The following is a 12,492-nucleotide window of genomic DNA, read 5'->3' on the forward strand; positions in this document are numbered from 1 at the left end:
CCCTAGGATAAGAAATAAGACAAGGGTGCCTGCCTAACCACCACTGTGCAACACTGTACTGGAAGTTTCAGCTACAGCAATTAGGCAAGAAAAAGAAATAAAATACATCCAAATTGGAAAGATGGAATTAGAACTGTGTCTCATCACAGAGAACAAGATCCTATATAGGGAAAGTCCTAAAGAATCCACACACACACACACAAAAAGCTACAGGAGCTAATAAATGAATACAGCAAAGTTGTATACAAAATCAAATAAACACATCAAAGTTGAATTTCTATTCAACTTCAACAAAGAATCCAAAAAGAATTTTAAGAAAACAATTCCTTTTATAATAGCATCCAAAAATAAAATGCAGAGGACTAAATTTAACCAAAGAAGTAACAGACTTGTACCCTGAAGTATATAAAACATTCCTGACAGAAATTAAAGATGACCAAAAAAAATGGTAAGATGTCAAGCTCCTGGGTGAGAAAACTTAACATCATTCAAATGGCAATACTACCCAGTGTGATCTACACATTCAACACAATTCCCATCAAAATTCCAATGGACTTTTTAACAGAAATGGAAAAGCCAATCCTCAAATACATACAGAGTTACAGGGGACCCAAACAGCCGAAACAATGCTGAATGTGAAGAACAAAATTGGAGAACTCAACTCCCCAGTTTCAAAGCTTACTATGAAGTTCATCAAAACAGTCTGGTACTGGCATGAACATAAAGAACAGAACTGAGGGTCTAGAAATACACTCACACATACATGCTCAACTGACTCTCAGCAGTGGTGCTGAGTGAGGCAACTGCATGTCCACAGGCGAAACAGTGAATGTGAAGCTCCACCTCACACCGTACGCAAATATTAACTCACACTGGATCACAGCTTAAATATAAAAGCTAAAGGAGTAAAACTCTCAGGATAAAACACAGGAATAAACCCTCATATTTCGGATTTGGCGATAGATTCATAGATGTGACACCAAAAGCACCAGACGTGACGCTACAAAAGGAAAACAGTCTTCACCAAAACTTTTAAAATTTTACATACCTAAGGATGTTAATAAAAAAATAAAAAGACAACCTATAAGAGAAAATATTTACTATCATATTTATCTGATAAGGATCTACTACCCAGTATCCATAAAGAACTCCAAAAGGACAACCTAACTTAAAAACAGGCAAAGGACTTGAACAGACATTTCTCCAAACAAGATACATAAATAACCAACAAGATACAATAAATAAAGATATTATTAGTCATGAGGAAAATGCAATTCAAAACCACAATGAGGTACCACTTTAGTCAAATGGCTAAAGCTTTTTTAAATGGAAAATAATGTGTTGATAAGGATGTGGAAAAACTGGAGCACATGTACATTGTTGGTGGAAATGTAAAATCGTTCAGCTGCTGTGGAAACAGTTCTGCAGATCCTCAACGACTTAAAGAAAGAAATCATAGAAAACCATAAAACTTCTAGAAGAAAACAGGGGATACACTTCTTGACATAGGTCTTCATGAAGATTTCTTGATTTGACCCCAAAAGCAAAAAAAAAAAACCAAATGTAAAACAAGTGGGACTATATCCAACCAAAAAGCTTCTGCACAGCAAAGGAAACCATCAACAAAATGAAAAGACAACCTAAGAAATGAGGGAAAACATTTGCAAATTACATATCCAATATAAGGTTAATATCCAAAATATATAAAGAACTCATGGAACTTGATAGCAAAACAAACAAACAAAAAAATCCAATTGAAAAAATTGGCAGCAGGCCCTGGCTAGGTGGCTCGATTGGTTAGAGCATGGTCTGGACACACCAAAGGCTGTAGGTTTCACCCCCCACCGGACACATACAAAAACTACCAATGTATGCACGAGTAAGTGGAACAACAAATCGCTCGCTCGCTCTCTCTCTCAAGTCAATAAATAAAAAAATGTTTTAAAGGGGCAATGAAACTGAATAGACATTTTTTCGAAGACACACAAATAGCCAACATGTACATGAAAAGATGCTCGGCATCAGAAATCATCAGGGAAATATAAATCAAAAACACAGAGATATTCCCTCATACCTGTGAGAATGGCTATCATCAAAAAGAAAAATTAACAGGTGTTGGTGAGGTTACGAAGAACAAGGAACCCTTTTGCATTATCAGGGAGAAGGTAAATTGGTACAGCCACTGTTGAAAATAGTATAGAGGTTCCTCAAAAAATTAAAAATAAAATTGCCATATGATCCAGCAATACCACTTCCGGGTATATATCCAAAGGAAATAAAAATAGGATCTCTAAGAGATATCCACACTTCCATGTTCATTGCAACAGTATTTACAATAGCCAAGCTAGGGAAACAACCTATGGGCCCATCGATGGGCAAGTGAATAAAGACGTGGGGGGAGTGTGTACAGGTATGTATGTATATATCTAAATGTGTAACAAAATGTTGCCCAGCCATAAAAAAAGGTAATCTTGCCATTTGCAACAACATAGAAAGACTCAAAGGACATTGTGTTAAGTGAAATAGCCAGATGAAGACAGCCAAATACTGTAGTGTCATTTATATGTGGCACCTTAATAAATAAATAAAGAGTCAAACTCAGAAACAGCGTAGAAGAATGGTCATCAGGGCCTGGAAGGTGAGGGAATTATGGAGAGGTTGGTAAAGGTATACAGACTTTCAGCCATAAGATGAGTAAGTTCTGTTACACCGTAAGAAAAATGAGTAAGTTCTGGATACCTAATGCAAAACATGGTGACTATAGTCAGTAACACTGTATTGTGTAACTGAAATTGGCTAAGAGAGTAGAACTTAAATTTTCTCATTAAAAAATAAGGCATTAGGCATGTTAATTAACTAGATTACGGGGAATCCTAAGAAGAAGAAAAAAAAATTCCCATAAGACCCAGTGATCCCCTTCCTAAAAATACACCCAAAAGAATGGGTACTCAAATCCAGGATCCTAGCAGCACCATCTAGTCAGAGTAAGCAAAAGGTAGAAACAGCCCAAAACCCTTCATGGGTGAAGGGCTGGATACACTGTGGTGTTAGATGGAATACTGCGCTGCTACGAGCAGGAACGAAGTCCTGATACAAGCTACAACAGGGATGGCCCTCGAGGGCGAGCTAAGGGAAGAAAGACACAAAGTCACACGCTGCACAATTCCATTTACATGAAATAGCCAGAACAGTTATATCTGCATACGAAATGCAGACTGGCGGTCATCTAGGTCTGGCAGGAGGAGAAACAGAGAGCAACTGCTTAATGGGTTAACTTTCCTTTTGGTATAATGAAAATGTTTTTAAAAATCAGAGGCGGTGCTTGTACTACATTGTGAATGTACTAAATTCCAATACATTGTTCACTTTACAACTGTTAGTTCACGTTATGTCATTTTACCTGTTAAAAAAAAGCAATATAAAAATTTTTAATTTAATGTTTATGTATGTTACAGTATCTTCAGAAAAGAGATGCCATCCCATTCCCTATCTTAGGACTTCCAGCCACCCAATGTAAAATTATTTGATTTCTTAAGACTTGTGGGGGGAAAATATTTTAAGTCATAAATCACAAAGACAGAAAATGATAATGAAGATGAAAAATGATAGCAACCCTTTCCAATAGTCATCTCATTTTTGTTTACACTTCAATTCTCTGAAATGCAATTTGATAGGGAGAAATTAGGTATACTGAAAGTGAAAGTGGAATTTAATTAGGATATTGAAAAGGTAAAATTTTAAAATGTTGGCCAAGTTTAAACTCGAGCCTAAAAATGAAATATAAGAATGTAAACGTACACGCTGAACATGCGATTTCAGAGTAACAGGGCTGAGACCATTTCTTACCTCGCTGTCTAAGAAATCGGAAAGCAGTTTCAGAACGCTCTTGGCTGTAGCAGTCACTTCTTCAGCCGCTTTTGACTCTGGCTCGTCGCCAGTGCTTATTTCTGCACCTTCACCTTCAGTGGCTTTGGCTTTTTTAGTTGTAAACGGTTCAATCCCAAATGTCACCAGCTGGTCAAAGATTGCCTTTAACGCACTTACTTTGAGCGCCACATCATCGATCTGCAAGACCTGAATTGAAACACCCCAACAAAAGAGGGACATTCAGTAAGCTTTCATTATTGTGCTGCATGAAATTACTGTCTTAGTCTAATTTCGTAACAGTGTCAAGCCTACATAAAATAACATTTTTTAAAATAATTAAAATTTCCATTTTTTTGTTATTATTTATGTTTGTTTATACTGTAACATTTAGAGTTATATTTCCTTAGGGAAAAGTTCATCTTCAGTCAAAAAGTAGTCTGAAACCAGTCTCAGGCTGAAGTATTATATGTTCCTTTTATTTAAAAGAAGTAAACATGGTCTACGGCCATAGCACACTGAGCATGCCCGATCTTGTCTAACGAAGTGAATATGGGTGGACACTCTGCCCCTGGGAGCAGCCGCCTTGCCCGGGCATATTCTGTTTGGCTCGAATAAAGTCATAAACATTTTCTACAAAATAAATGATAATAAATAAATAAATACACAAATAAATATAAAAAATCAAAAAGTAAATACGTTCGACTATGATTTTATTGTTTATTTTTTTAACATTTAGAAAACCTGGTCAATTATACTGAAGTTATTTTTGAGCTATCCATCAAGACAAAAAATTATTCTAACCAATAAAAAGCATTAATTAGAAAATACTCTTCTAGGTTATCAAGTTTCATTAAAGATAAATTTCTCTCTTATTAGCTCAATATTCAGATTTCAGTGACTGTGAATTCAGCTTTCAATGAACTGGACTCCTTTATAAAAGGGGATGAACCAGAAGGCCCAGCAATTTGTCTGAGTCTACCCTGATATAAAAAACCGAATTCCTACACACCAAATTCAAAACCGTGAAAAAATAGAGCTGATTATTTCTATTATAAAGAGATGTACTATATTCTTTAAAGCTCTTAAGTTTTGGTGAGTGATAAACTACTTGGCTATACAGTTTCACGTTTAGAATGAATAAAATTTCACACATAACTCTTTTTACTTCATTTGAATCTATCATTCACAACATAACATTTTTACTTCAAAAAATTTACATACTTATTTTATTCAGGCAAATATTAATAGCGAGTCCCTGAAAAAAAGTACGTTTAGAGGTAAAAGTTGTTTAAACTTAAAAAAAAAAAAAGAAGAAGAAGAAGAAGAAAAAAGGGTAAACGTTAACTCGATGACAAGGGGACTCTTGACTAGCCCGATATTAAAGGGGGTAAAACTGCGGAAGGGTGTTGATAAGAAGCCATCATTTGTCTCTCACATCAGCTTGCTCTGCTCAGTCCCTCCCCTACAGAAAAGCACACGGGAGCAAGCAGTGTCAAGGCCCCTGCTGCTCTGTCTCTCAGGCGGGGTGACGTAGAGTTAAGTCACTCCAACGTCCTCCACAACACTCTTGCGCACTAACTTCACACTGCATTCTTCTGTCCGAAATGACCAAACCACGTATTATTACTGATATTATGTCAGCCGAAATTAAAAGGATCAAAATTCGCATTTCCTCTTTAAAGGTCAAGTGAACTGAGATATCTTTTGAAAGACTTCTATCATATTTCTTGTGTTTTATGTAACTGTCTACCTCCAATCTCCTCTGTCAGAGTTCCAAACTGACTACAAAAACTCAGTGTTTCAGCAGCATTCATAATGGTATACAGGGCATCTTAATGAATGTTTTACCTCATTTTTAGAGCCAAAAGGAACTACCTAACAGGTTAGACAGAAACAAACATTTCACTATCAAATGTTCTAGTACGATTTTTCTTCCACCTAAAAAAAATACAAATAAAAAAGGCAACCTCTCTTCTGGGTACCCACCCGAAAAATGTGAAAACATTTATCTCTAAACATATATGCACTCCTTTGTTCATTGCAGCACTGTCCACAGTGGCCAAGACATGGAAAAAACCTGTGTCCTTCAGTAGAGGCCTGAATAAAGACGGTGTGGTACACAGATACAGTATCTACTCAGCCGTAAGAACAGATGAAATATGGCCATTTGCAGCAGCATGGACGGATCTTGAGAATATCATGCTTAAGCGAAGTCAGAAAGAAAAAGTCAAGAACGGTAGGACTTCACTCATATGTGGGATACAAAACTGAAAGCAACACATGAACAAGAACAGCAAACAAACAAACAATCATGGACACAATGGTGATCAGGGTTTGCACAGGGGAGAAGGTGGAGGGGCAGTAAAGGGGGCAAGGGGTCAAGTGTACGCTGAGGGAAGATTTGACTTTGGGTGGTGGGCACACAATGCAACATACAGATGTCATCTCAGAACTGTACGTTTGAAACCTGTATAATTTCATTAACCAATGTCACCTCAATAAATTTAATTTTTTTTTAATCTGAAAAAGAAAAGAAAAGAAAAGTAATGACCAGGGTCACTCTAGCACTTTAAGATCCCAAACTAGAAAGCCAGGAAACTGCAGTAGAAATTTCCTGTTCTAATTTCTTGGCAAAACCTCTTTGAAAATGTAGGATTTTACTTCCTAGGCACCTAAAAGCCAATACATTTGACAATAATAAACAAGACTCCATTAAGAATTACTAGCAGGGCCACTGATACCCATTGTACTACACATTGTTTATTTTTCACTGTGCTTCCTCTTCTAAAATGTAAGTTCCTGTCTTATTTTTTTCTAAAACTAAATAATGCTGAGCATATAATATGCACTCAGTAAGTATTCACTGTATGATTAATTTTAAAGATACCTTAAATAGTCCTGGCTGGTGTGGCTCTGCGGACTGAGTGCCAGCCTGCAAACTAAAAGGTTGCTGGTTTGATTCCCTGCCAGGGCACCTGCCTGGGTTGTGGGCCAGGTTCCTAGTGGAGGGCACACAAGTGGCAGCCACACACTGATGTTTCCCTCCCTCTCTTTCTCCCTCCCTTCTCCTCTCTCTAAAAATAAATAAATAAAATCTTTAAAAAAAAGAATTTTAAAAATAACTTAATTGACATTTCATCCCTTTTCTACACAGGTGTTTGAATAAGAAAGAAATCAAAACCTAAAAATTGAGTCTCTAAAATTCATCCATGATCATCATCATCTTCAATAAGCTCTGGAATAGATTAAATTTAGGGTACTAGCATTATCCCCACAGATTCTGAGTATTTTAGGAAAAACAATCAAGATTTTGTCACAAGATAAATCTTACCTGCAACAGTAATACAAAATGTTTACTTGCAAAATTCCGATTCTGTAGACCACAGCATCCCAAGCATAAAATAGCCAGATTTCTTACTACAGGATGAATACTTATTATTCCAGGAAGAATCTGAAATGAATCGGAATTATAACAATTTTTACCAGGACAGGAAATTTACAACAGTATATTAAAAACATGGTCAAAATAATTTCTGTATGATTTTATAGATCTACACTTCCATATTGTCTATTAACTCAAAGAAGTCAATTTTCACTTGAAAAGGTAAATATTAAATTATTAAAACAGAAGACTACAGCCAGAGTGAAATAGTCTTATCATGAGACCCTGACCCCTCCTCCTGCTAACGTTTCCTCAGTGGCTTCCCAACGCTCATAGGTCAAGATGAAACTCTTCTACCGTGACGTATGCCGTGTCGCGCTGTGTGCTCTTCCCCAGAGTCATCCCACGTCATGCTACCCCTCTCTCCGCCGATTCGGTCAGTCTGACTGAGATGCATCCCAGACAGTACGGTCTAACAGAAATGCAGTGCGAGCCACTCGTGTCATTTTTAATTTTCTAGGAGCCGCATTAAAGTAAAAACATACGAAACTAATCTTAGTATGTTTTATTTACTTAATAGAACCCAAATGTTATCATGAATCATGTAATCAATATTTAAAAATTAAGATCATTTACACTCTGTTGTTTATACTAAGTTTTCAAAACCCAGAGTATTCTCACACTCCTGGCACATCTCAGTTTGGTCTAGTTTTTAACAGGTACAGGTGGCTAGTGGCTCCTGTATTGGAGAGCAGGTCTAGAACATTCTTCCCTCCTTCTTCACATAGTTAATGTCTACTCAAATATGAGATCAAGGTCGCTGTCCATGAACACATCAAATTGCACTACTGCAAGTTCACATATGATTCTATAGTTCTCTTTCAGAGCAATTATCGGGGGCACGAGCGCCCACCTTCCCTCGGACTGCCATCCCCTCACCTGACCAGAAGGGCCACGAGAGCCGTCTGTACAGGCCTTGTGCACTCTCCCTAGGATTCAGTATACAGTAGGTGCACGATAAATATTTGTTCATTTTTCATTTTTCATTTTTATTTAAAGAACACTAAGTTCATAAAAACACTGTAACTCCTTTATCCAAGTATCTTACTCACATCCCTCTATATACAGTCTTTCAATCTTTAAACACAGGTAGTTTTTATTCACGTAAAATCATTACGACCATTCAATTTTGGGTAGTCCTCCCACAACACTGTAAATTTTCCCACTAAAATGGAGATTAGCTACAAAGGGTTACTTCAGTAAAAAGTCTTTTAAACATATGGTAATAAACAAACTCCTCTCACATTGTGAGCAATGTATCTTTTCATACTCTTGCTATATAGCAAGATTCCAGTATTTAAATATTCCTGCATCATTTCCTCTTACTACCTAAAGAATAGAGATAGTCTGCATCTCTTCCAGCATAAAATAATTTTTTTCAAAATTTTTAAAGGAATAACTATATACCAGGTCCTTTATATGAATTACCTTAATTTAATCCTCACAATATGATTGCAACCTCTGAATTTTTTTTACCATTTATATTTTCCAGACATTCAAAATAGTCATCTTTTCACTCTTTTGAACCCCAGGAACACATTACTTATAAAATGAGGAAGGAGTGCACTACAGGAAGCTTCAAAGGCCACCAACGTACCAAAGACTCAATGATGCCATTCACGGTTGCACTTAGCCCTGTTGAGGTGGAGATGTGCTTCAGCAGTTCGTAACACAAGATAAGACACTTCTGTAGTGTCTCGGCATCGTCCTAAAATGACACACAAAATACTCAGCATTAGTAAGAATACCTTCTGCCCATTCCCTAAATGTTTGCCTTCTCAGGGTTTTTTATTGTATGTTTTCCATTACCATTGCCCTCCCACACCCCCTTGGTTTTCCTAGGCACTGTGCCTCTGACACTCCCTGGGCGATCGCATCCGGCCACACACCTTCCTATGCAATCTGTGAGCTAGCCCAGCGGCGTTCTGAGTTTCAGGTTCTTATACACAACTGCTAGCAGACATTTCCTCCTCTATGTTCCACAGGCTTCTCAAACTCAAAAGTGTCTGAAAGGGAGCTAACTCATCATTACCCCAGTCCCGCCTCCTCGTGTGCTGGCTCCATATCATCCCTGTCATCTACCCAGCCATCCAAACCAAAAGACCAGCATACATTCTTGACTCGCTCTTCTCCCTCTTACTAATTCCTCAATACTCCCCCAATCCACCACTTCTTTCCGTATCCCCCTTCCTCACCTCATTCGGACTGCAAGCACTTCCGGCCGACATTACTCTAAGTCTGCCAGCAAGAATGCCTGCCTAGGCTTTCACACACTGCAGTCCACCTCCTGAATGGCAGGGATCTTCCTATGACATGAAACTCATCCACCCTACCACTTAAAACCCTTCAGTGGCTCGCCGTGATCCTTGGGGAGCACAAGCTTTTCATTATTGCTTATACAAGGCCTTGCATGAACTGACCCTTAATTCCCATCCCCAAACTTTTCTTACCTCTCCCCCTCAATTCTCTAGACATGTGGACCTGAAGTTTTTAAACACAAGATGCTCTTTCACTTCTGAGCCTTCACACATATCACTCCATCTGCCTACAACATCCCCTTAATGATTCATTGCAGAGACAACACGGGGTGAACTAAAAGCACAAATCTAAAGCCCCCTGCCTGGGTTTCAGTTCTGCCTCCACCATTTACTACGTGTGTGACTTGAGCGAGTGACCTGCCCTCTACAATGTGAGAATAATAGCACCAACATCATAAAGGTTATCATGAGAATCAGATGCATTTGCACTTGTGAAGTGCTTGAAGCAGTGACTACCACAGAAAAAGCATCCTGCTTATATTATTTTTATTCAAATCACAAGTCAAAACCTTTTTTCCTCTGGGGAAGCCCACAACACCCCCTGGGTTAGACAGGTAGAAGGGAAAACCACTGTGCTACGCATGAAACCCCTGTACTTCCCTGACGTGGCACTTATTGGGCTATGCTGTAATTGCTCCGTAATTGTAGCCCTGAATGAGGAAAAAGGAGCATGTAAATCGTCAAAGCAATCAAGTTACACAGATGATATTAATAAATGGTAGACTACCTTTGTTAATATTTTCCTAACTTAGACCTGCATTTTATATGGTTTTTCAGTTTGTAATACAATATATTTTTTTCATTTTAAATTTGCTCCTCAAATTTAAGAGCCTATAATGATCCACAGACAAAAGAAACAAGCTACTAGCTAGAAAAATAAAGTTCAGCACAGTCATTGGGAAGGCGGGGTGTGCGAGGGGGGTGTCTGCGGCTAAGAGCTCTAGGACATAACTTACAGAACGCTCTTGCACGCTAGCTCCTCCCTAGCCAGCACGGTCTCCTGAGAACACACTAACCAGCACTTCCCAAACCAAAAGTACAATAATAAGCGATATCTACTACAAAAGGTAAGATCCTAAAAGACCTCCTGAATTAAGTTAATATCACATAGCGTAGTAACTGAGACCATTCTCTCTTATGTTAAAATAAGACTGGTTTGTCCAATACTACTAAGTTGAAAAAAGACTGCTGAAACTTAGCTTTAAATGTTGCTAGATACAAAAGTTTACTATTTCACTGAAAACCAAGCTACTTAGCTTTTTCTAAAACAAAAGCAGTCACATACCATGGAAGGTTCGGTCAGTGATGGACCATGTGTACCCCAGGGGTCCCATAAGATTGCAGTGGATTATGAGCAAAGTTTGTCTGTGATGTGGAGAGAAAAGGCTGGACCTGACTAAGTGTTGCGTTTACTGCTAGCTCTGGGTGGTTTAAGAGGCTCAGCAGGCTGTCTACTCACTGTGCACCAGCCAGTGGCTGGAACCAGGGCTTGGCAACGGAGAGTGGTGAAAAGGCTGGGGAGGAGGGAGCCTGGGGGCCGGCCCCTGCCTGTGCACACAGGCGCACCCCCATGCACTAGCTCCCTTCCCCTCTTATCTCCGTTTCCTCGCAGTCCTGTTTGTATCTCGCTGCCCTCTCACTCTCTTGTTCACTTGTGCTCCACCCTTCTCCCTTTTATTATTTCTGGTCTCAAGCTTTATCTCTGCCTCTTTCAATACCTGCCCTTCCCTTTTCTTCATTCCTCACTCCCTCCTCCTGAGGTGCGCTCTCCCTCAGGTGGCACCTCCCTCCACAGCCCCTGCCCCGCCAAATGTGTGCGTGAGAGCACATACACACTTTATCTTTTGTGCGGAATTGTTACTGCACCTTTACTATGTTTAGATATGCCAGTGCTGGCCACTGTATTAGAATTGTCTAGTTTCCAGTGCAGTCCCATGCTGCACAGGCTTGTAGCCAGGAGCCATGGGCTACCGGCACAGCCTAGGTGTACAGTAGGCCGTGCCATCCAGGTGTGTGCTCGTGAGATTCGCACAATGGCAAAACCACCACACATTTCTCAGAACTTATCCCTGTTATGTGATGCCTGACTTAGATGAGCTTTAAAATGCATGTGTAAAATGGTGCAGTTACCACTGACATTCTTTTCCCACCAGTGGAAAGGTCGCGAGTTCTCCAAAGACAAAGAAAAGGTAAGGAAACAGACAGGTGCCTTTTCCTTCCCTGAACCATTCAAGACAAACAAATAAATAAAATAACCCAACCACCTGTCTGGAAACCACTGGAAGGCAAAGAAGACTTTAGATTCTAGGGATTCGCACACTGAAGAGAGCAAATAAAGTCTCAGCTACAATAATTAAAGTTAATTAAGGCCGTTCAAAATTCAAAATAGCAAGGACGAAGAGGGCAAAAAATATTTTCGTATTAATTAATAGTATTGCTAAAACTCCCTCCACAGTGAATATATTCTGGCAGCTTTCTGAGTTAAGAAAACAAAGTTTAGTTGAGATAAATAACAGCTGAAATTTGGTATATAGAAGTTATCTATACCTTTTCTCCAGGGACTTCTTTAATTTCAAGTTGCTCTGTCTCTTTCAATAGGTTCACTCTGGCATCTTCTAATGCTTTTATTTCTTCCTTTAATTCTGATGCTTGACTAAAATCCTGTAAGGCAATGCAATTTTCCAAAGCTTCTTTTGCCTCAATAAGTTTAACTTTTATTTCAGCCATCTAGGAAAGATATACATTGTTTGTGTAAATACCGAACAGAAGTATTAATATGAAAATCTGCAGCAAACTGAGAAGTACAATTTAATATCTCCGCGTCCCAGAAGTTCCTCGGTCGGGCACAGACAAAGCTGTCGTCTC

At 38.8% G+C, this 12,492-nt stretch overlaps 1 protein-coding gene across 2 annotated transcripts in view; it reads right to left on the minus strand.

The window, feature by feature from the left end:
* The window catches only part of NCAPG (non-SMC condensin I complex subunit G), a 34,240-nt gene that overhangs the window by 8,549 nt on the left and 13,199 nt on the right, over window positions 1-12,492 (minus strand). For both annotated transcript variants that reach the window (XM_024573880.3, XM_045182955.2), the window contains exons 11-14: window positions 12,175-12,354; window positions 8,907-9,017; window positions 7,199-7,318; window positions 3,847-4,074 (exon numbers count right to left, since the gene is read on the minus strand). In XM_024573880.3, the coding sequence (XP_024429648.2) occupies window positions 3,847-4,074; window positions 7,199-7,318; window positions 8,907-9,017; window positions 12,175-12,354 (639 nt within the window). The remainder of the gene's footprint in view (window positions 1-3,846; window positions 4,075-7,198; window positions 7,319-8,906; window positions 9,018-12,174; window positions 12,355-12,492) is intronic.

This window comes from Desmodus rotundus, chromosome 4, assembly GCF_022682495.2.
Source record: "Desmodus rotundus isolate HL8 chromosome 4, HLdesRot8A.1, whole genome shotgun sequence".
Taxonomy (NCBI): Eukaryota; Metazoa; Chordata; class Mammalia; order Chiroptera; family Phyllostomidae; genus Desmodus; species Desmodus rotundus.